The following is a 25,920-nucleotide window of genomic DNA, read 5'->3' as shown; positions in this document are numbered from 1 at the left end:
GCCGAATGGCCTACTGCACCTATTTTCTATGTTTCTATGTTTCTATCACCTCTGGCTGGGAGGTTTGCATTGCAACATCAGCTCATTCCCCTCAGTCACCAGCCTGCCAAGTGTCCTTTTCACATGTGTGAGCTTTGAGCATTGAGTCAAGTATATATATATGTCTTCTAGACTGAATATGAAGTGGAACCCTGAAATTCTTACTTGCTGCAGCTTTACAGGAATTTTAGACACAACACCAACAATAAGCATACAATAAGTGATCAGTTATTGTAATATACCTAAACCATGATAACGGGAAAGCCAAGGTATCAAGAACAAGCATAGTAGTCCAAAGCACACAGTGGTTAGGTAGGGTTGAGGTGGTCAAGATTGGTCGCTGGTTAGGATTGTGCAGGGTGGATCAAGAACCAGAAAGTTGATGGGAGGAAGCATTTTTTTGAACTGGAGTTAATAGTTCACAAGCTCCTGTATCTTCTTCATGATGTTAACAGCAAGATGAGAGGTGGCAGTGGTGTAGGTCTCCAGTGCTATGAGATGCCTTCTTGAGGCAGCACTTCCTGTAGATCCCTTTGATTGTGGGAAGGGCAGTCTCCATGAACAACTATTCCATTCAGGAGGCAATTTAAAATTTACCCTGAGGTGAAATAAGAAACTTTAATTGATTTTCATGTCTCCTTCTTGCTATACAGCATTGACCCAAACTCTAAAGTCTACTACTCTGAAAGAGCTGATACTGTATTATTGATTTGGAATTGAACCTTGGGGTTCCATGTCTCTATGCCTTTGCATTTTTTCCTCTGGATAAGTTATCAGTATTGGATTTCTTGCAAGGAATCCTTGGAACAGAATGTTTTCCACTGAGCTTTATCCATGTGTAGTCTTGAAGTTAAAGGATAAGCTGTTTGTTTATTGGTAACCTATAATTTTCCTGTTTGGTGTGATGATGAGATCTACTATGTCACCTGGTGCCATTTCCCTTTGAAGTATTTTCATGTCATCAAAATCTAAAACAATCATAAACAATGATAGAAATGGGGCAGTCTTTTCCAACTGTGACTTTTACTGATCCTGGTTTATTGCATTGATTGTAATTGCAATCTGTAATCAAAGGCAACAAACTAAAGTAATTTGAAGGGTTTTAAAAAGGGTACAAAATCGTGAAGAGGCACTTTTTGTTGAATGTGACAGTTCTTGTTTATCCATAAATGGGACATGTGAGGGGGGGGGGGGGTGATGGGTGGATACGGTATACCAGATTTTGCATTTTAAAGCAGTGTTGTTAACAAAAGAATAAGTTAACGCAAGCAAAACTACCTCTGCCTATCAACTGACCTTAAATAATTATACAAAAATAATAAAAATGCTAACTCCAAATCCGTCACAATTTCAGCAATGAATTACATTTGAAACCATAATTTTCTCTGCTTCTGGCTGATTTCTTTATTCACCATCTAGTTGTTACCTCTTGCTCATTAATACCTCGATGCTTCTTGTCCCTGTCTGCCTTCCTTAGGATGTAAGGGAGTGCAATTCAGAAAATATTAACTGCAAAATGTTTCACTCAGCGATCTCATATATACACACACAAATGATAATAATGTCATTGTTTATACTTGGAGAATATTTGAAGTGTGAATCACCCAGATTGAAATGCTGAATGCAGATGACCTGAGCACAGGAGAGAGAGAAAAAGTCTCGTAATTACATTGATCACTGCGGTTAATCAGGAATGCCGTATTTCAAAAGGTTGGTTCTGCATGCTAAAGTTTCAAAGTGTTCCCTGCCCATCTGTTGAAATAATCCTCAGGTTAGGAGTTACTGAGACACTGGTGGGATGGGGATACGGCGTGCAGCCTGGGATCCATGTAATCGATTTTCCACAGCTCAGCAAAGTGCACGGAGTACTTGCTTCAGCAGAGAACATGATTCAAACAGAAATGAGCAGCAGGGAAGCAAGTGCTTGCATTTCTAGAGACACACTATGACCTCAAGAAATCCCAAAGCACTTTACAGCTCACTAAGTATTTTTGAAGTGCAGTCTCTTCTGTAATGTGAGAAATGTGACAGCTAATTTACACACTGCAAACTTTCAAAAGAGCAACGTGATAATGATTTTATAATGGTACATTGAGAGAACCATATTGCCTTGCTCTTCTTTGGAAAGCAAATGGAGCCCTATAAGTCCATATCCATTTAATAGGCTGGACAGTAATGGCTCCCATCTCTGAGCCCTGGGGCTACACTTTGTTTCGCAGCCACCTAGTGCCAACAAATCTGAGCCTTTCCATTGCTGTCATGGGTTGAAGGGCCACAAAATTGCTGGAGAAACTCAGCGGGTGCAGCAGCAACTATGGAGCGAAGAAAATGGGTGACGTTTCGGGCCGAAACCCTTCTTCAGTCGGCCCGAAATGTCGCCTATTTTCTTCGCTCCATAGATGCTGCTGCACCCGCTGAGTTTCTACAGCAATTTTGTGTACCTTCGATCTTCCAGCATCTGCAGTTCCTTCTTGAACACATGGGTTGAAGGGCAACAGGCTGCAAGCAGCAACTAGGCCTAGCCCATGGAATGCACTTGTGGCATTATCAACGCTTGTGTTATCAGGAGGTTGAACCACTGTTTTCAAATACCCCAGGTAATTGGAGGCATTGTGAAACAACTGGAACACAATTTAATTTATATTTTAATTAAGAACCATGGCATGCTTGCCTTCATTATTCAGGTGTATTGAGTATTAGCGTTGGGAAGTCAGGATGCAGCTTTATACGACTTTGGTTATGTTGATCGTGTGCAACTCTGCTCATCCCAATACAGAAAGGATTGTGGGCTGAAGGGCCTGTTCCCGTGCTGTACTGGCCTTTGTTCTATGTTCTATTAATAAAAAAACTTAATTTATTGACGTTCAGTTCAGTTCAACAAAAGTGGGTTTCAATTGCCATTTTTTGGTATCACCGAGTGACACCATCTCACTTCCACACCATTCACTTGTGTCATCTCTCTCTCTCTCTCTCCTCCCCTCTTCTCTCTCTCTCTTTCCCTCCTCTCTCTCCCCCTCTCCTCTCCTCTTCTCTCTCTCCCCCCCCCTCTCTCTCTCTCTCCCTCTCTCTCTCTCTCTCTCTGTCTCCCCCCCTCTTTTTTTCTCCCCAAGGTGGTAATCTGAAGAAGGAAATAGCGTAGGGAATTATGGCATGTGGCCAAAACAATGGTGGCCAATCTGCAGAGATTTTCTCCAAGCTGAATCAGACCAAGTATTAGGATTGTGCCTCACATAGCTCTGGTGTGATAGGTAAAGAACCATCAACCAGTGTTAAAAATTATTTTAAAGCGTTTAGGCATATTTCTTCTTTGCTCCCAAAAGAATATGCCTGCTGACATTTGCAAATTACTGCCTCTTTTGAAAAGCCAACATTACTCTTTGCAATTTTGCCTTTGTGTGCAACTCGTGAAAAAAATTGCAATGTTTTTCCTGCATCATAGATAACCCCTTAAAAAATAATTTAAATCTCATTAGCCAATGTAAATTAATTCAAATGTTAATGAATAAGATTGTGTAAGATGCAGCCAAGATAACTGACCTCTGCCGCTGGTTGTGTGGTTTGCCAGGGATGTGAAGGTTGGTTGGTTAATTCACCATTTTAAATTGCCCCCCATTGTGTAAATGAGTGCTGTGGTATTTGGGGGCCATTGACGGAAATGTGGTGGGAATAAAATGAAATTAGTGTAAATGGATAACTGATGGTCAGTGTGGCTTGAATGATTGATTTCAGTGCTGTATACTTCTATGGCTCCAGATGTTTGCCACCTCAGCCATTTATGGCCCTTCTCTAGGAGAGACAATATTATTCCCCACTCAAAGTAGCAGCCTTCCATCAAGGCTGCCGAGACATTAGTCTGAAGAAGGGTCTCGACCCGAAACGTCACCCATTCCTTTCCTCCGAAGATGCTGAGTTGCTGCAGCATTTTGCGTCTATCTTTAGTTTTAAGAAACTTGCCTTTTTTTAATGTGAAGATTGTGTAAGGCAGCCATCGGCTGCTGGCTATGTGGTTTGCAGAGATGTGAAGGTTGATTCACCACTTTAATTGCCCTCAGTGAATAGATGAGTGCTGTGGTGGAGGTGGTGGTATGTGAGGGGCAATTGATGGAAATGTGGAGGGAATAAATAATAAATAAATTTCCAAGCACAGTCATGCCATGATGGCAAAGGATCGTCATTCCCTCAAACAATGGTAGGAGGGTGGAGGTATGCAACACAGTAAAGCATGAGGATTATGCCTTGGAAATCATGGATGCAAACACAAAAGGGGCTGCAGTGAAACGAGAGTGAGCTCAAGAACTTAGCTGAATACTTAAATCTGCTAAACTGATTCATTGCATATCACATAAACATAGAACAATACAGCACGGAAAAAATACCTTCGCTTCTCGATGACTCTGTCAACGATGATGTCAAATTAAACTAATCCCTTCTGCTTAATTTTAGGATAGAAACATAGAAACATAGAAATTAGGTGCAGGAGTAGGCCATTCGGCCCTTCGAGCCTGCACCGCCATTCAATATGATCATGGCTGCTCATCCAACTCAGTATCCCGTACCTGCCTTCTCTCCATACCCCCTGACCCCCTTAGCCACAAGGGCCACATCTAACTCCATCTTAAATATAGCCAATGAACTGGCCTCAACTACCCTCTGTGGCAGAGAGTTCCAGAGACTCACCACTCTCCGTGTGAAAAAAGTTCTTCTCATCTCGGTTTTAAAGGAATTCCCCTTTATCCTTAAGCTGTGACCCCTTGTCCTGGACTTCCCTAACATCGGGAACAATCTTCCTGCATCTAGCCTGTCCAACCCCTTATGGATATATCCCAAACCTTCATAGAAACATAGAAAATAGGTGCAGGAGGAGGCCATTCAGTGATCATGGCTGATCGTCCCCTATCAATAACCCGTGCCTGCCTTCTCCCCATATCCCTTGATTCCACTAGCCCCTAGAGCTCTATCTAACTCTCTCTTAAATCCATCCAGTGATTTGGCCTCCACTACCCTCTGTGGCAGGGAATTCCATAAATTCACAACTCTCTGGGAGAAAAAGTTTTTTCTCACCTGAGTCGTAAATGACCTCCCTTTTATTCTAAGACTGTGGCCCCTGGTTCTGGACTCGCCCAACATTGGGAATATTTTTCCTGCATCTAGCTTGTCCAGTCCTTTTATGATTTTATATGTTTCTATAAGATCCCCTTCATCCTTCTAAACTCTAGTGAATACAAGCCTAGTCTTTTCAATCTTTCCTCATATGACAGTCCCGCCATCCCAGGGATCAATCTCGTGAACCTACGCTGCACTGCCTCAATCATAAGGATGTCCTTCCTCAAATTAGGAAACCAAAAGTGTATACAATACTCCAGATGTGGTCTCACCAGAGCCCTATACAACTGCAGAAGAACCTCTCTACTCCTATACTGAAATCCTCTTGCTATGAAGGCCAACATTCCATTATCTTTCTTCACTGCTTGCTATCATCTATTGCAAGGGTTCCCCCAGATGGTAAATTTCGCCTACCCCAGATATTAAATTTGTTGATTCTGGAATTGTACGTATTTTTTCTCATTGACTGACTGTGTTTGTTTCTGGTATTTCATCATTAGTTGTTCATGAATAAGTGAAATAACATTGTTATGTGCTATTAAAGATGCCAGGGGTAAACGGGACGAAAAAGGTTGGGAACCTCCGATCTATCGTGTTGCAGTCATTGCACCCTTTCTTTTATCTTTATTTTCTCTGCAGCAGTAACACTATATTCTGCACAACGTGAATGTATTCCTGTGTGGATGATTTACTTGAATAGCATCGAAAACAACGTTTTTCACTTTATTTCGGTGCATGTAATAATAAACCAATGCTAATACTAATACAAAAAATGCTCTCATAATTTTGTGAACTTTTATTTGGTTCTCCTGTCAGCCTCCAGCTCCAAGGAAAACAATCCAAGTGTATCCAACCTCTCCTTATAACTCATACCCTCTAATCTAGACAGCATTTTGGTAAACCTCTTCTGCATCCTTTTCAAACCTTTCACATCCTTCCTGTAGTGGGGCCATCAACATCTGCACACAACACTCTGCACACAAAATGTGGTCTAACCAAATTTCTATGAAGATGCAAAATGACTTCCTGACTTTTATGCCCAATTCCCAAACCAATGAAGGCAAGCATAACATGCACTTTTTTTTTTTACCACTATCTGCCGGTGTTGCTATTTTTAGGGAGCAATGGACTTGGACTCCCAAGATTTCTCCCCACATCACCACTATTGCGTTGATCCATACACTTTCCCCATACATTTTACCTCCCAAAGTGCAAGACCTCATAGTTGCCCTGATTAAACTCCATCTGCTATATTCCTAATTGATCTGTAGCCTGCTGTATCCTTTGACAGTGTTCTTCAGCCCCGCAGAACGCCATTGATCGCAAAGCTCCAGTCAGAATGATGCCCTTCCACCACTACTCTCTGCCTTCTATGGATCAGTAAGGTTAATTCCAAACTATCTAGTCGTCATGGTTCCCAGGCATATAAATCTTCTGGATTAGCCGAACATTAGGGACCTTGTTCAATGCCTCATTAAAGTGCATGTAGGCAATATGTGGTGGCCTAACTCAATCACCTTTGCCGTCTCCTCAAAATCTCAATCAGGTTAGTAAGGTATTACTTGCCCTGCATAAAGCCATGTTCATTGTCCATAATTAGCCTGTTTTTTTCCCAAATGCAAATAAATCCGATCTCTAAAAATCCTCTCCAAAATCCTTTCCACTGATGTGACGCTCATCAACCTACTATTTTATTTATTATCTCTATTTCTTTTCATAAATAAAGGAGCAACAATCTCAAACAAACCTGACTGATAAACACGCAACAAAAACTTTTCACTGAACCTCGGTACATGTGACAATAAACTAAACTAAAGTAAAAACATATCTTCACTTGTGAGTAATGAATGGATTAGAGCCAGTGGCCTGACTGTAATTCAATTTTAATTCATAACCTGAAGCAAAGACTGACTGCTCCTCGGGATTGATTGTGCAGTCATAAGCACATTCAATCGCTGTTTGTTCTTTATGAAGCATTACACACTTAATGGTTTAATATTTTTTGTTAATTACATTGATTCTGGTAGAAGATCAGTGAAACATATTCATATATTGCTGTGGTTCTCACCATGGGATGCACAATTAATGCATATTTCAAGAGCTAAACCATATAACCATATAACAATTACAGCACGGAAACAGGCCTTCTCGGCCCTACAAGTCCGTGCCGAACAATTATTTTCACCTAGTCCCATCTACCAGCACTCAGACCATTACCCTCCATTCCTTTCCTATCCATATACCTATCCAATTTATTTTTAAATGATAAAATCGAACCTGCCTCCACCACTTCCACTGGAAGCTCATTCCACACAGCTACTACTCTCTGAGTAAAGAAGTTCCCCCTCATGTTACCCCTAAACTTCTAAGACTTTACAAAAATTCATCTGGCAAATAGTTTGTTGTTTTGCAAGGTGAGAGCAACCATCATGGCCCATCTGCCTCACCATAGTGATGCATTTTATGTAATATGTCTGTATTTGGAAATATTTTCTTTGTTTAGAAATGCTAAATCATGTTGGTGATGCCTCTTTAAGAGAATATGCCTATATTTTAACAAAGTTATTATTTTGTTGCAGTGACCTGGACAAGAACAACATCACACGTGTATCCAAGACTGATTTTGTTGGGCTGAAGAATCTCAGAGTTTTGTAAGTGAAATCTAGCTGGAGTTTGATCCCACACCCTGTCTCTTGGAACTGCTGGAGCTCAAAATCCTGCTGCCAGTTATTTCCTATTTGCTCCCAATTTTTATGCTCGTACGAATCATAGGGTCCAACCTTGGGCCTGGCTCTTTCTACCGTCATCCTCTTCCACTCCTCGTTCTACGTATCACCCATTTGCTGTTTTCTCACCCTTGCCCCTCTCCTATTACTGCTGGAAATCTTTCCTCTCCACTCTCAGTCCTGATGCAGGACCCAAACATTGATGATTCCTTTACTGCCTCACCACAGATGCTGCTCGATCCTTTGAGTTCTTCATCTAAATTTATATATGTGAGTGTGTGTATACATATATATATATATGTATATATGTATATAGATAGATAGATAGATTTAGATGAAAATATAGAAAGGCAAAGTGGAGAGTGAGGAAGATTGTCAAAGGATCTAGCAGAATATAGAAAGGATGGAAATTGGCAGAAAAATGGCAAATGGAGTTTAAATGGGAGAAGTGTGAGGCTTTGCACTTTGGGAAGTCAAATGCAAGAGGAAAGTATATGGCAAATGGCAGGGTTCCTGAGCAGTGACGCACTGCGGGATTTTATGTAAAAACCTATAGTTACCCATAAATGTGACAAAAAAGTAGCCTACTTTCATCATTGGGGTATAGAAACATGGCATTGCTGACAATTTTCATTTCATTAAAGGATGAATTATGGCAAATGCCTAGGGAGAAATCTTTTTCACCCACCCAAGGAATTTAAATAAGATTTAATAAGAGAGCATGCTGGGCGTAGACATCAGGCTACATCTGGAGGCAGAGTGAGATGGCAGGAGAACAGAGAGAGAATTTAAAATCTGCTCTTTTGCTTACTTATAACTTTTGTATCCAGACTGTTCATGACTAGAGGGCATAGCTTTTAGGTCATATGGGGACGTATTTCACACAGAGTGGTGGGTGTCTGGAAAGTGCTGCCAGGGGTGGCGGTGGAGGCGGAAAGCATAGCAGCATGTAGGAGGCTTTTAGCCTGGAATGCAGAATGGAGGATGGGGATATAGATCACGTACAGGCAGAGGACATTTGTTTAACTTGGCATCATGTTCGGCATGAACATTGTGGGCTGAAGGGCCCTTTCCTGTGCTGTAATGTTTCATTGTTGTATGTGGGAACCACCATATTTGGAATATTGTGTCAAGTTTGGGTTACATTACAGGAAAGATGGAAAGGTTTTGGAGATGATATAGAGGAAGGTTCATCGGGATTAGAGAATATTAGCTGCAAGGAGAAGTTGAATAAACTTGGTTTGCTCTCTCTGGAGTGTGAGAAGCGGAGAGGTAACAATGGAAATATATGAAATTATAAGGGGAATGGGTAGGGTAGATTACCAAAGTCTTTTCCTCAGGATGGAAATGTGAAATTAGTATTAAGGCATAGCTTTAAGGTGAGAGAGGGAAAGTTTAAAGGAAATTTGTACCATTGCCATATTGTTTCCAGCATGCTGAGACCCTTTGGTATGGTTCTGGTTTAGGTGTTATACTAGGTACATAGCAGTCATACAGGACAATTATATTAATTAAGTAAATGTTGGATTATGTCATCCTTCAGAAGGAAATAAATAAAAATCTAATTATTTCATTTATTTTGCTGCAGGCATCTTGAAGAGAACCAGATCATCATAATTGAAAGAGGATCCTTTCAGGATCTGAAGCAGTTGGAAAGACTGTGAGTTACTTTGCACATCCTTGCTGATGAATTGCCCTTGGTGCATACTGCATTGCATATGTTGCTTCTTGCATGGTGTACAGCATTCAGTGCTGAGGTAGGGAAGGAGGCCAGAGATGCTGCTGAATGTCTTGGGAACGAAGTGTGAGGTGGTGATTACCAGTTAATCGCTCCCACATCAGAACAATCCCAGAACCATCACAGACCTTCTCTTGGCTCTGCTATCCCGTCCTCGGATTCCCCTTCTCCTTGTGTGGTTGACTTTATTCGTATTGCTACTCCACAGGACAGTGTGAATCTTCAGTGTGTTTCCACACCTCCCTGCTACGTTAGTCTCTGTGACTTTCTCTCGATGCTACTGTTTCATGTCCCTTTGACACTATCTCGCCGTGTAATCTAGTTCTTCCTCTGACCTGTTTGCTGACTGGTTTTCACTGGTCAGTGTGTTTTCAATGTTTTTCTGTGATGTTTGTTGGAAAATATACCCAAACTTCAAGCTAGGTGCCAAATTGTTCTTAAATGAAAGTTGTGCTGTAAGTCTGTTTAAAATTCTTCTATGATCAGATCTTGTAATCAAGTCGAAGCATGATTTAAATTATAAACAGGTTGAGTTGTCAGAATGGAATCTCTTTCTTTTATTTCACATCTTTGTTGTTCACGGAACGCTGACATTGGAAGAGTTACACAACAAAAGTGATCATTGTTCAAAGTGAACGAGGAACATGCGAGTGTATTCTTGAAAAAAAAATGGTCTGCTCTTGATACCTGAGATTGTGGTCTCATATTGGTTGTTGTACTGAGTAAACTTTCTATTGCTGAACGCAGGCAATACTTTCTGGAAATTACCCACTTCTTTTTAAATTGAAGTTCCAAGTCCACATTGGTGTACAATAGAGATTCAGTGACCCCCATCTAATGGCAGAACCACTATGAATGGGGCACTAAGGGAGACTAAAATGCTTAAAACTCTTCTGTTATGAGAATTCCAGTGTAGTTTTTCCTTCTGGTTGATTAAGATATTTCCATTTCTATTCCTCATGTTGGAAAGGCAATTGTAATCTTTTCTTAATACATGCACATTGTGGACTTGTCATTATGAAAGTGGCTTTGGTAATTCATGGTAATCAATGGCTGTACAAATTAAAGTGCATCAAAATTATCCAAAACATTCCCTGTGGTTGCGAGCTCCATATGCTAAATCCGCCCCACCTCGAATGATCATGATCCAAATTTAGTATCAAACTTGTGTGAGTAATTTTATACTTTAGTATTGTTGCTCTTTCCCTTAGAAGCAAAGATGTTAAGGAATCTGAGACTAGTTGGAGCCTTGGAGAATTTTGTTTCAGTGAGAATGCAAGGGAGATTTAAGAATGCAAGGGAGATTTATTCGGAACAGTGGGTTTTCGATTATGTGGAGAACATTCTTGTGTTTAAAAGATTAAGATTTGATGATGACTTTTAATGTTCTGATAAAATAAGATGTTTTTTTTTCCCACTGGCAGAAAATATAAGGTAAGGCATGGGTATATTTCTTTCTCATGCAGAAGTGTTTTGATCTTATATGTACAATAAAAATAGAGGCAATTTCAATACACAAAATGGAATTGGATAGATCCATACAAGGTAAAATATTCAGAGCTGTGGGGAATTGAGAAAGGAAGTGGGCAGCACATACTGAACCACTGCATTCGTGTTTCTGCTTTATAGTTCTTGGCTCCTTTGTATGCCAGCCTCTCCCAATGCAAATAACTTTCAGAGTTCCGTGATGCTATAAATCTACTTTTTGCAACTATTCTTTCGAAATAAACTCAGTCCTCAAACTCTTAAGAAGTCAAGTAGAGATTCTGATCGCTTTGCTAATTAATTCTTTATCATTTTTGCCTTGACTTAATAAATTTAGATACCACTATCTACCAGACCCGGTTGTTCAAAATTAAATATAAGATTATAAACAGCCGGTGGGATGATATGCAGCAGTAAAGTATTTTCAATAACTGAATCCTCCCAGACTTATATTATCGTTGAAAATATAAGCTTACTTTGACAAGGCTCTCTCTATTTTGGAAAGCCTGTACTTTTGATTTCCCAATTTTTAATAGTGAGACGGACCTACTTATGGATCAGCTATTGGTAGATAATTGAGCCCCTATATTTACCTTGATATGGGCAAGATTTACAGTTTCTGATGGTTCTGTTTTGATTATGTGAATATGTTCTCAGCATCAATATCTTTTTTTTTAAATCTTGGGCTTTCCAAAACAAGCCTCTCACAGCCTTGCAACTTAGCACTAGAGGTCAATGATCTAATTACTGAATTCCATCAGGCACTGGACATTGAGACAGCAGCATCTTATCCCGCAGGGTCAACAATCCAGAGGCTGTGAAAATCAATTCAAAGATCCCTATTGCAAAATTAAACCTGGACTTTCAATTCCTTCTGAAACTCTTACAGATAATTGAAAGTGTGAATAACGGCAGCGTGTTTCTAATGGCCTTATCATCTCGAGATGCACTTGATTTTGCAGTTCTGCTTTATTTCTATGTGGCAGACGTAGTATGGGTGGATGATTATATATAAGATAATAAATAGCAATTTTTGTAGAAAACTGAAGATGTATGGCAACATTTTACCGTCACTAGAATCATATTGGAAAAGGTAATAGTGCAGTGTTCACAATAAACTGTAGATAATAATCAGCTTCATAATCAATACTATATTATTAATGAAGAAGGGTCTCGACCCGAAACATCATCCATTCCTTCTCTCCGGAGATGCTGCATGTCCTGCTGAGTTACTCCAGCTTCTTGTGTCTATCTTCGGTTTAAACCAGCATCTGCAGTTCATTCTTACACACTTAATTATTACAATACAATACAATACAATACAATATGGTTTTATTCGTCACATTGCACATAAAGTGCAAGTGAAATGAATTTGGCAGCAGCGGTACAATGATAAAGAACACACAATACACAATAAAAATTTAACACAAACATCCACCACAGCATTCATCACTGTGATGGAAGGCACAAAATTTGGCCAGTCCTCCTCCATTTTCCCCCGTGGACGAGACCTCAACCCTCCGCAGCTGTCGCAGACAGGCTGTACAATGTAGCATTACAGTAAACCATTGCAATTATGGACCATGGGAGGGAGGATGGTATCCATTGTTGCCGATTATCCGCTATAACCGAACGGGAGGGGTAACGTTTAACCCAAGGCTGGGAGGGAAGAAACGTGCCATTGGGTGGGGTATTTACAGGCTGGGGAGCTAGAGAACCCCCAGTCCCACATATGGTGCACCAGGGACGGGTCTGGTACTCACAATGCCTTCATGCTGCTCATTCTCTCCACTCCCACAACCAGAAGTATACTTCATGGTGCCATCTCACTGTGTAACTGGCAGAAGTCAGGAAATGGTGTAATGGGAACTGTCGAATGACCCATTCATACTCACGAACATGGTACAACAGTGTTTATTGAAAAGCACAAATATCACACTACAGCATGTTGCTTCTACTGTGTAACAGCATGGACTGCCAGCACAAGTTGGGTTGTGATAATATGAACAGTGTAGTAGGCGTAGCTTCTAATAGTAAAGCACTACATTGGTTAATAAGTGAAGTAACCAATCAACATCTTTCCTTATAGAAATAAAAGTGAAGCACATCTAAATAAAAGTGACCTAGAAGGAAAAACACATTACTATGTGATGACTGAACTATACAGTACCCAAAACGCTAATCACGCATGCAGGGATGTACAGATGGTTTAAACGAAATCCCCGTATCTAAGGGGCGGCCTACAAACCCGTCCTGTGCGCATCTGGTACAGATCCACGACAGAGTATACAATGAGCTCCAGCGGATGGTGTCCCTGGGTGTCATTGCTGCGGCTACTGACCCGTCCGACTGGGTTTCCACCATGGTGGTTGCAACAAAGAAAAACAAGGATGAAATCCGCATCTGCATCAACCCCAGAGACCTAAACACCGCGATCAAACGCCCGCACTACCCGATACGCACAGTAGAGGAAGTAGCTGGGAAGTGTCTCCGTTTTTTCCATTCTGGACGCCAAAAGTTCTCTCTGGCAGATCCCACCTCTGACACCATGTCGAATGACCCATTCATACTCACAAACATGGTACAACAGTATTTATTGAAAAGCACATATAAAACTCTACAGCATGTTGCTTCTGCTGTATAGCAGCATGGACTGCCAGCAAGTTGGGTTGTGATGATATGAACAATGTAGTAGGCGGAGCTTCTAATAATAAAGCACTATATTGGTCAGTAAGTGAAGTAACCAATTTACAGGAACCCCGACCTGCTACAACGAGAATCCGCTATATAGAGGTCTGTTATTGCAAAGGTTTACTATATAGTTGGATGAGTTGCTCGTTATTTATTTACTTAATATTGTCTTGTTTGTGTGATTCAGATTTATTTCATTGCTATAATGGATAATTATACATTAATCAAATCACTAAATTCATATATGTTTTTCCTAAATATTTTTCAAGGCAAATTTCTTATTTATGCATTCTTTGAGATCTTAGCATTGCTAGCAAGACCTGCATTTAGTGCCCATCCCTGATTGTCTCTGAGAAGGTTGCTCACTATAATCACTTACTTTGTTTAAAGTCTATCTCTCACAAATAATATACCAAATCATGCACAGATCCTACTCAACACAAGACTGAGTCATTTTGTGGTAGGAATCACAATGGATGGTGACCTGGTCTGGAGCTCACAACTTGTTACAGTGCATTCCAATTTTGATTCAATCGACAAGATCTATAATAGACAAGTAATCCACTGGATTACTGTCATGCAGTGAAGACACATATCTCCTTTCATTTGTTCCTATCTAGATTAAACCACATCATGGGAGATTAATCTTGTTGATACCTTGATCCCATTGCAATCCAGGGTACATATGGGTATCGGACTCCAAAATGCCATGGTTTGTTGCAGTTGCTGAAATATTCCTAATAATGTGAAGGAAGTCCAGCTGATTTTATTGCTTTAAAGAGTAAAAAATATAATGCCAACCATTAACCTTTAATGTTCTCAGTTTAAATCACTGAATTACTTATTTGGACCATATTTTCATAAGTATTTTAAAATGCACCATTAATAGCATTGGGCAAATTATTGCAGCCATGAAAACCACAGAAGCTGCAGTATTAAGGACAGAGGAACTCAGGCAGGACAACCTCATATCTGTTCCAATATTCAATTTAATGCTGGCTGATATAAATAATGTTTCAAGTGCAACCATCACGCTTAAATGTGCACTCTAAAATTTGAGTGACTTTGTGTTCTCCTTCCACTCTTTTGCTTTTCCAACAGACTGGGAAATAAACACAATTCCATGTTCATATCTGATGTGTGCAGCAGCATGTTAAAGTGCAGCTATTTCCTTCCTTACAGTGAGGAGGTGTACAGTCCATTCAAAACTTGCCATTGATGATCCCATGTTAGAAACTTGCATAGATGCATCCTTCTATGAGTATTCCTGACTGGGGACTGCATTCGACTCCAACTCTTAGAATCTGGAATTTCACCGTTCCTGACTCTGTTTATTCAGGCCACATTTGGAATATTGTGATCAGTTTTGGGCCCCATATCTGAGCAAGGATGTGGTGTCGTTGGAGAGGGTCTAGAGAAGGTTTACGAGAATGATCCCAGCATTATTGGGTTTAATATACGAGGAGCATTTGAAGGCTCTGGGCCGCTACTTGCTGGAGTTTAGAAGACTGAGGAGGTTCTATTGAAACCTACCGAATAATGAAAGGCCTATATAGTGTGAATGTGGGGAGGATAATCCCAGCAGTGGAGAGCCTGGGACCAGAGGGCAAGGCCTCTGAATATAAGGATGTATTTTTAGAATAGAGATAAGGAGAAATTTATTTAGTCAGAGAGTGGTAAATCTGTGGAATTCATTGCGACAGATGGCTGTGGAGGCCAAGTCATTGGGTATTTTTAAAGCAGAGATTGATAGGTTCTTGATTACTAAAGGGAGGAGAATGAGGTTGAGAGGGAAAAACAGATCAGTCATGATTGAATGGCGGGGCAGAGTAGGAGCAGCCTAATTGTGCACCTATATCTTATGGTTTTACAGTCTATTCAGTGTTGCCATCCTTTCTTCTTGTTTGGAAGATGCATATAGCAGACTGGGCTGGAAGCATACTGTAAGCCATGCTAGCTGAGGCTCTGATATGCTGCATGGCACATGATGCACAGCAGACCCAACCCGGCTGTGGTAAACCTATATAGAGCCCGAGCTGGAACATTTTTAATTTAGTTTCCAGGAACCTTATCTGGTAAAAATGAAAAGAGATAGCATTGTGGCTGCTTCGAGACTGTGGCCTCATACGGAAAATATTCATTGCCTTTGGAGAAACCAAGTTTATTTTAATTAAAATCATTGGCTGCTGTACATATTGCTTGAATATTCAAATCTAAACCAAAAAAAGCCCCATATTCACTGCTCAAATAGGTTGGTGGTTTGACATTGCAATTAGTGTGCGAGGGTTTGAGTGGATAAAAATCAGTGCCAGTTCTATTATCTATGCTGGATGATATTTGGACTTTGACAATGAATCGGAATAATTTATATTAACCACTACCATGATTGCTTGCAGTACTCCATTACTATCCCTGTTTGACCTTAGAGAGACACAGAGTCAAACAGCACAGAAATTCCCTCCCAGATTCTGCCAGACATCCACACACCATGGACACTTCACAGTTGTGTTTAGTTCAGAGACAGAGCATAGAAACAGGCCCTTCGACCAACTGAGTCCTTGCTGACCATTGATCATTTGTTCACACTAGTACTATGTTATCCCACTTTCTCATCCACCTTCTGCATACTGGTGGGCATTTTTGCTAGAGGCCAATTAACCTACAAATCCCCATGTCTTTGGGATGTGGGAGGAAACCGGAGCACCCGGAGGAAGTCCACACGGTCACAAGGTGAATGTGCAAACTCCACATAGACAAGGTCGGGATTGAACCCAGGTCTCTGAGGCTGTGAGGCAGCAGCGCCACCATGTGCCACGTTTGCCGATTAACCTACTTCTGCATGTCTGTGGGGCCACGTGGAAAATGTGCAAACTCCATGCAGACCACACTGGAGCTGAGAGTTGAACACAGTTTGCATTGGACCACTCACAGTTCCTCTGTTTTCATTTGCAAGCTCTCATATTTTCTTTGCCTATCGTTAAATTTCATTTTACTGTATTCCTTATGTTCTTGGTGTGTGTTATAATTTTATAATGCAGGTAAAATTATGTATGTAGTAAATCTGAATACAGCTTAGTATAGGCATATGTAACTATGCAGAACATAATGGTCTGCGCTTTCAGACTAGTCTTAGTAATAGAAACATAGAAACATAGAAAATAGGTGCAGTAGTAGGCCATTCGGCCCTTCGAGCCTGCACCGCCATTCAATATGATCATGTCTGATCATCCAACTCAGTATCCTGTACCTGCCTTCTCTCCATACCCCCTGATCCCTTTAGCCACAAGGGCCACATCTAACTCCCTCTTAAATATAGTCAATGAACTGGCCTCAACTACCTACTGCGGGAGAGAATTCCAGAGATTCACCACTCTCTGTGTGAAAAATGTTTTCCTCATCTCGGTCCTAAAAGATTTCCCCCTTATCCTTAAACTGTGACCCCTTGTTCTGGACTTCCCCAAAATCGGGAACGATCTTCCTGCATCTTGCCTGTCCAACCCCTTAAGAATTTTGTAAGTTTCTATAAGATCCCCCCTCAATCTTCTAAATTCTAGCGAGTACAAACCGAGTCTATCCAGTCTTTCTTCATATGAAAGTCCTGACATCCCAGGAATCAGTCTGGTGAACCTTCTCTGTACTCCCTCTATGGCAAGAATGTCTTTCCTCAGATTAGGAGACCAAAACTGTATGCAATACTCCAGGTGTGGTCTCACCAAGACCCTGTACAACTGCAGTAGAACCTCCCTGCTCCTATACTACTAAAATCCTTTTGCTATGAATGCTAACATACCATTCGCCTTCTTCACTGCCTGCTGCACCTACATGCCTACTTTTAATTACTGGTGTACCATGACACCCAGGTCTCGTTGCATCACCCCCTTTCCTAATCGGCCACCATCCAGATAATAATCTACTTTCCTGTTTTTGCCACCAAAGTGGATAACCTCACATTAATCCACATTATACTGCATCTGCCATGCATTTTCCCACTCACCCAGCCTATCCAAGTCACCTTGCAGCCTCCTAGCATCCTCCTCACAGCTAACACTGCCCCCCAGCTTTGCGTCATCCGCAAACTTGGAGTTGTTGCATTCAATTCCCTCGTCCAAATCATTAATATATATCGTAAATAGTTGGGGTCCTAGAACTGAGCCTTGCGGTACCCCACTAGTCACTGCCTACCATTGTGAAAATGACCCGTTTACTCCTACTATAAGGACAAAACGGAGATAATTGTTTTTGGTGCTAAAAAAGAAAGGCTTAGAGTAACCCAACACCTACACTCTCTGTCCCTGAAAACTTCAAACAAAGCCAGAAATCTTGGGGTCATTATGGATTCAGATTTAAATTTCGACAGTCACATCAAATCAGTAACAAAATCGGCCTACTATCACCTCAAAAATGTAGCAAGATTAAGAGGACTCATGTCAGCTCAAGACTTAGAACAACTTGTACATGCCTTTATTAATAGCAGGCTAGATTATTGTAATGGTCTCCTTGCAGGTCTTCCTAAAAAAACTGTCAGGCAGCTACAGCTTGTTCAGAACACTGTTGCTAGAGTTCTAACAAAGACCAAAAAATTTGAACACATTACACCAATTCTTAAATCCTTACATTGGCTCCCTGTATGTCAGAGAATTGATTTTAAAATCCTGCTGCTCACCTATAAATCACTACATGGTTTAGGACCAAAGTATATCACTGACATGCTTCCACTATATAAGCCTTCTAGACCGCTAAGATCTTCTGAAACCAATCTGTTAGTGATTCCCAGAGTAAATACAAAACATGGGAAAGCAGGATTTAGTTACTATGCAACAAATAGCTGGAATAAACTTCCTGAAGATTTAAGACTTGCCTCAACTTTGACCACTTTTAAAACAAGACTGAAAACTTTTATGTTTACTTTAGCTTTCAGCTAAATCTTAACTACATTGCACTTTTAACTGTCGCACTTTTTATAATGCATTTTTTAATTTTGCTTTTCTTTTCTTTTAGTTCTATTTTATTTCATTTTATTATTTCATTTTATTGTATAACATGTTTTTATGTGAAGCACTTTGAGTCTGCCTCGTGTATGAAATGTGCTATATAAATAAAGTTGCCTTGCCTTACTCTTTGCTTCCTGTCTGCCAGCTAGTTCTCTATCCACATTAATACTGAACCCCCAATACCGTGTGCTTTAAGTTTGTATACTAATCTCTTATGTGGGACCTTGTCGAAAGCCTTCTTAAAGTCCAGATATAACACATCCACTGGTTCTCCCTTATCCACTCTACTAGTTACATCCTCGAAAAATTCTACAAGATTCATCAGACATGATTTACCCTTCATAAATCCATGCTGACTTTGTCCAATGATTTCACCACTTTCCAAATGTGCTGCTATCCCATCTTTAATAACTGATTCTAGCAGTTTCCCCACTACCGACGTTAGACTTACTGGTCTGTAATTCCCCGTATTCTCTCTCCCTCCCTTCTTAAAAAGTGGTGTTACATTAGCTACCCTCCAATCCTCAGGAACTACTCCAGAATCTAAAGAGTTTTGAAAAATTATCACTAATGCATCCACTATTTCTGCGGCTACTTCCTTAATTACTCTGGGTGCAGTCTATCTGGCCCTGGGGATTTATTGGCCTTTAATCCATTCAATTTACCTAACACCACTTCCCGGCTAACCTGGATTTCACTCAGTTCCTCCATCTCATTTGACCCCCGGTCCCCTGCTATTTCCGGCAGATTATTTATGTCTTCCTTAGTGAAGACAGAACCAAAGTAGTTATTTAATTGGTTTGCCATGTCCTTGTTCCCCATGATCAATTCACCCGTTTCTGACTGCAAGGGACCTACATTTGTTTTAACTAATCTTTTTCTCTTCACATATCTATAAAATCTTTTGCAGTCAGTTTTTATGTTCCCTGCCAGTTTTCTTTCATAATCTATTTTTCCTTTCCTAATTAAGCCCTTTGTCCTCCTCTGCTCATCTCTGAATTTCTCCCAGTCGTCTGGTAGGCTGCTTTTTCTGGCTAATTTGTACGCTTCATCTTTTGTTTTAATACTATCCCTGATTTCCCTTGTTATCCACGGATGCACTACCTTCCCTGATTTATTTTTTTGCCAAACTGGGATGAACAATTGTTGTAGTTCATCCATGCAGTCTTTAAATGCCTTCCATTGCATATCCACCGTCAACCCATTAAGAATCAATCGCCAGTCTATCTTGGCTAATTCACGTCTCATACCCTCAACGTTACCTTTCTTTAAGTTCAGGACCCTTGTTTCTGAATTAACGATGTCACTCTCCATCCTAATGTAGAACTCAACTATATTATGGTCACTCTTGCCCAAGGGGCCACGCACAACAAGACTGCTAACTAACCCTTCCTCATTACTCAATACCCAGTCTAGAATAGCCTGCTCTCTCGTTGGTTCCTCTACATGTTGGTTTAGAAAACTATCCCGCATACATTCCAAGAAATCCTCTTCCTCAGCACCCTTGCCAATTTGATTCACCCAATCTATATGTAGATTGAAGTCACCCATTATAACTGTTTTACCTTTGGTGACTGCAATACTACAGGATTGTTGTTCGTTTTAATATTTTTTATTATTTTATACAATTTTTTAACAAAACAAAACAAACAAAAAAAAAAATATATATAAAAAAACTGAAAAAGACAACAGGAAAAAAAAAGGAAAAATAAATAAGGAAAAAAAATAAAAATAAAACAAAGCCGCGAGACATAACAGTATTGGTACAATCCACATGGTGCTACACAGTCATGCATTGCAAAAGCAGAAGTAAAGGTCACAGGACTACATCACTGCAGATAATATGAAATTATGAAATTATTGGACTTTGAGATGGTTGATAAATGGTCCCCAAACCCTTAAAAAGTTGTTTGGTACCTTGGAGTTGTAGAAGCGTATCCTTTCCATCTGTATGATTATTATCATTTCATTGAGCCATTTTTCGAAGCAGGGGGGTGTAGATGATTTCCAGTCTGTTAGGATCATTTTCTTGGCTGCCACCATACCAAGCATCAGTGCTTGTTGTTCTTCAGACGTGAAGTACAAAGCAGTCTCTGAGCATCCAAAAAGTGCCAGTTCTGGATCAGGGAGAATATCTTTTCCATAGACCCCAGAAAACCACAAATATTTTAGACCAGTACCTTTGTATATGAGGACAGAGGCAGAAAATATGTGTTAAAGAACCATCTGCACTTTTGCATCTGTCACATAATGGAGAAATAGCAGGATAGATTCGATGTAATTTGGTCTTTGAGTAATGGAGTCTGTGGATGACTTTAAACTGAATCAGTTTATACCTGACATTGATCGAACAAGTTTCGATTCTGGTCAGACCTTCATTCCAAGTGTCGTCAGACACCTCGAAATTCAGCTCAGTAGACCAGGTTTCTTTCAGATGGGTAGTGGATACAGAGGTAGTGACTAGACTCACAAAGCGAGATATTAGATGTTTGGAGTCTGGAGGAAGCTGCAGGAGCTCATAGAGTGGGCAACTGTCAGGCATGGTTTGAAAATTTGCAATTTGATCTTTAACGTAATGCCTCATTTGGAGATAGCGAAAAAAATGAGAGTTGGAAAGGTTAAATTTTGATTTCAGCTGATTAAACGAAGCAAACTTTTTATCAATATATAGATCTCTGAGGGTCGCAAGGCCCTTCTACAGGATTGTTGTTAATATTTCATCTGATTTTCGAAAGGTGAAAACCTACCTTAGTCTGAAGAAAGGTCTTGACCTGAAACGTCACCCATTCCTTCTCTCCAGAGATGCTGCGTGTCCCGCTGAGTTACTCCAGCTTATTGTGTCTATCTTCAGTTTAAACCAGCATATGCAGTTCCTTCTTACATAATATTAATAATTTGCTTCACACAAAGTCACACACATGGAAGTGTTGCTCTGGCAAATTTCCCACTTTTAATGGGTCATTTTCATTTGTCTGTCTTCATTTCAGAGCAATTAACTATCTCCTGCCTGTCCTATTCTCCAACTAAATAATTTTATTATCTGGGCACAATTTTCCATTATAATGTAGAATGAAAATAGACCACAGAATCGAAAATCCAATTGAAAATGTGCAGCAGCTTGATTATATCTTTACTCGGGCATGATAATGTGCTTTATTGAAATATTCAATTGTAGCATTGATGGTCTTTAAACCTATATATTCTTCATTGCCACAGCATCTGATTTGGTTTATTCAATTTCATTGGAATGCAAATCAAATTTGACGATTAGGTGCATCACCTGATGTGAAATCACATATTCCAGATTAGCTATTTCCCTGGTTTCATTCTTAACCCATGCTGTTCTTAATTGCAGCTCAAGTGCGGACAGTATTTTTAGTCTCGGCAACTCAAAGAAAGTGATGATTTAAAAAAACTAACAAAGATTTCTGTTCCTCATCGCTATTCAGTACTTGGTGCACCGTGTTAGTTAGGACATATTTGAAGCCAATATGGTCGTGGCCAGATGTTTTTCAATCTCACACATCTGCTGCAGTGACCTACTGAAAGGTATCTTCTGCCCTTGGTAGAAGTAGGACTATATATGGAAATAAAAACAGAAAATGCTGAAAGCATTTAGGGCATCAGGCGGCATCTGTAAAACGAGAAGCAGAATTCGAGGTGTAAGTCATCGCACCTTTGTCAGAACAATTCTGATGAAGGGTCTTTAGTCAGAAACATTGCTTTCTCCACAGATGCTGCCTGACCTACTGAGTATTTCCAGCATTTTCTGTTTTTAATTTGGAAGTCTAGCACTGCAATTTTTTTAAATTCTCAGTGTGGACGTAGGTTGAATCAGGGTAGAAGAAATAGTACTGATATCAGAGGAAGGAAAATAAATCTATCAGCATTTGAGACACTACTGAATAATTTAAGGATTTTGTAAGCCATGTCACTTTATGGTGAATTCTCCAATTGACCATATGTGGATGGTTTGTAAAGTCTGCCTTGTTTGTACCTCCATTACTTAAGAGAGAGTAACTAGAGCAATATTAATTGAATTATTAACTACATTTCCAATTTTAAAATGTGACACCAATCTTTTGCAGGAGGAATACCTGAGAAATTTCAAAGCAGCCGAGGCCAAGTATAAGAGTTTGGAAGACAAGTTGCAGCTTTATTAATCTTTGTTCAGGCAAAATATTGTGTGCATTTCTGGTCATCCCATTACTGGAAAGTTTGATGAGGGTGCGGAAGATGTTTACAAGAATGATGCCTGAAGTAGAGGAGATTTACTAGAATGTTGCCTGGGTTTCAGCAACTAAGTTACAGAGAAAAGGTTGAACGAGTTAGGTCTTTATTCTTTGGAGCACAGAAGGTTAAGGGGGGACTTGATAGAGGCCTTTAAAATGATGAGAGGGATAGACAAAGTTGACGTGGATAAGCTTTTTCCATTGAGAGTAGGGAAGATTCAAACAAGAGGACATGATTTGAGAATTAAGGGACAGAGGTTTAGGGGTAACATGAGGGGGAACTTCTTTACTCAGAGAGTGGTAGCTGTGTGGAATGAGCTTCCAGTGGAAGTGGTGGAGGCAGGTTTGATTTTATCATTTAAAAATAAATTGGATAGGTATATGGACGGGAAAGGAATGGAGGGTTATGGTCTGAGCAGGTAGATGGGACTAGGGGAGAATAAGTGTTCGGCACGGACTAGAAGGGCCAAGATGGCCTGTTTCCGTGCTGTAATTGTTATATGGTTATATGGTAACAGCTATAAGGAGAGGTTGGACAAACGTGGATTATTCTCCCTGGAGTGACGACAGTTGAGGGGAGTCCAGATAGAAGTATCTATCACAGTAGCACAGTACAGCGGTAGAGCTGCTACCTCACAGGGGTTTTATCCTTGACTACTGGTGCTTTCTATGTGGAGTTTGTATGTTCTCCTTGTGACCACGTTGGTTTCCTCTGAGTGATGCGGTCTCCTCGCCCGTTCCAAAGACATGCATATTTGTAAATGAATTAGCTGTTCTGTTGGATGTGAAAGTGGGATAACAGGTGATCAATGTTCGGCATGGACTTGGCAGGCCGAAGGGTCGGTTTCCATGCTGTAACTGTCAACTCAACTAAACTGTAAGATTCTGATGGACTTAAGTAGGGTAGAAAGCACAAATCTTTGTCCCACGGTAATGTTAAAGACCACTGGATGCAGCTTTTTAAGGCCAGAAAGGGGAGAGTGTAAAGGAGATGTGTGGGACAAGTATTTTCACAGAATAATGAGTGTCTGGAACTTGCTGCCAGATGTGGTGGTGGCAGAATATATGATAGTGGTGTTTAATAGGCTTTTAGATAAGCACATGGAGATGTAAGGATTGGAGAGACATGGATCACTTGCAGGCAGAGAAGATTAACTTGGCATCATGTCTGACCAGATATTGTGGGTCGAAGGGCCAGTTCCTGTGCTGTACTGTTCTATGTTCTTTATTAATGATTAATAGTCAATTGATTTTGATGATACTGATCTCTAGGTGCATTATATTTTTACGCTTTCTTGAAGTTGTACAAATCTTAAGTACGTGCTTTATGAATGATTTTATTTGCTTTTCTTCTAATATTGTCACGAGTTGTTTTAAAAAGCATTGCTGTTTCATTCCTTGGTGGTTGATGGGACAGGAAACTCAGGCATACCCCATGCTTCATTGAAGCCTTGGTGAGTGTGGGCCTTGCATGCAATAACTGCAGAACCAAGATCCTCCACCAAGCTGCTCTACTGTGCAACACCGCACTCCCACGGGAACATCATAAAGGCTCAAGTAATAAACATGAGGTTTTGAAGAACAAAAGGGGGGCTGCTGAGAACAAAGGGGGATCATTAGACGTTGATGATGAAATTCACCATGGCATTCAGTGCATCAATATATCCTTTTCCCATCAGAAAAAAAGAATGTTTGATGATCCAGATGTCAAACTTGGCATAAAGCTCACTGTCTACAAGGAAGCAGTGATCCATGCCATGCTGTGTGTTTCTCAGACATGGGTAACCACAACAGGCACCTCAAGTGACCTGAAGGAATTCCTTCAATGATGAGCATGTCCTTGAGGCCACCATTCCCAGCCCTAAATTATACTCCAATGGCTTTTATGGGCAGGCCACTTCGTTCACAAGTGTATTGCGTACAGTTTTGGTCTCCTAATCTGAGGAAAGACATTCTTGCCATAGAGGGAGTACAGAGAAGGTTCACCAGACTGATTCCTGGGATGGCAGGACTTTCATATGAAGAAAGACTGGATAGACTCAGTTTGTACTCGCTAGAATTTAGAAGATTGAGGGGGGATCTATTGAAACTTACAAAATTCTTAAGGGGTTGGACAGCCTAGATGCAGGAAGATTGTTCCCGATGTTGGGGAAGTCCAGAACAAGGGGTCACAGTTTAAGGATAAGGGGGAAGTCTTTTAGGACAGAGATGAGAAAATCATTTTTTACACAGAGAGTGGTGAATTCTCTGTCACAGAAGGTGGTTGAGGCCAGTTCATTGGCTATATTTAAGAGAGAGTTAGATGTGGTCCTTGTGGCAGGGGGTATGGAGAGAAGGCAGGTACAGGATACCGAGTTAGATGATCATCCATGATCATATTGAATGGCGGTGCAGGCTCGAAGGGCCGAATGGCCTACTCCTGCACCTATTTTCTATGTTTCTATGTAATGCCAGATTCCTGAAACAGGCACTCTACTTTGAGCTGTGCCACAGTAAGAGATTACCAGGTGGACAAAACTAATGATTCAGTGATGTTCTCAGAGCCGCCTTAATAAAATTAAAACCTCCTGCAGCTTTTGGGAGTCTTCAGACAGTTCCTGGTCAGAATTAGGAAGAGCCCTCCACTTGATCTTGAGAACCTCAGATCCATTAATCAGGAATATGGAAGCCCAGTGCAAGTGGGAGAAGAAGCAAACTGCCTCCAAACTCCACATCAGCTCAAACACCTACTGTCCCACCTGGTACTTATCCACTTTAATGTTCTTGAAGAGGTCCAACATATATTTGTTCTTGATGTGAATATGCTCTAGAACATCAGCACACCCCTCCCTGATCCTTTTGGTGAATATTAATGCAAAGTGTTCATTTGGTACCTCACCCTTTTCCTCTGGCTCCTGGAGTAAATTGCTTCCTTT

At 40.5% G+C, this 25,920-nt stretch overlaps 1 protein-coding gene across 1 annotated transcript in view; it reads left to right on the top strand.

The window, feature by feature from the left end:
- Positions 1–25,920, top strand: part of LOC129701451 (slit homolog 3 protein-like) — a 561,975-nt gene that overhangs the window by 51,569 nt on the left and 484,486 nt on the right. The window contains exons 2-3 of the mRNA XM_055642634.1: positions 7,722–7,793; positions 9,457–9,528. Coding sequence (XP_055498609.1) covers positions 7,722–7,793; positions 9,457–9,528 — 144 coding nt within the window. The remainder of the gene's footprint in view (positions 1–7,721; positions 7,794–9,456; positions 9,529–25,920) is intronic.

This window comes from Leucoraja erinacea, chromosome 11, assembly GCF_028641065.1.
Source record: "Leucoraja erinacea ecotype New England chromosome 11, Leri_hhj_1, whole genome shotgun sequence".
NCBI lineage: Eukaryota > Metazoa > Chordata > Chondrichthyes > Rajiformes > Rajidae > Leucoraja > Leucoraja erinaceus.
This window is presented reverse-complemented; position numbering and strand designations above follow the sequence as displayed.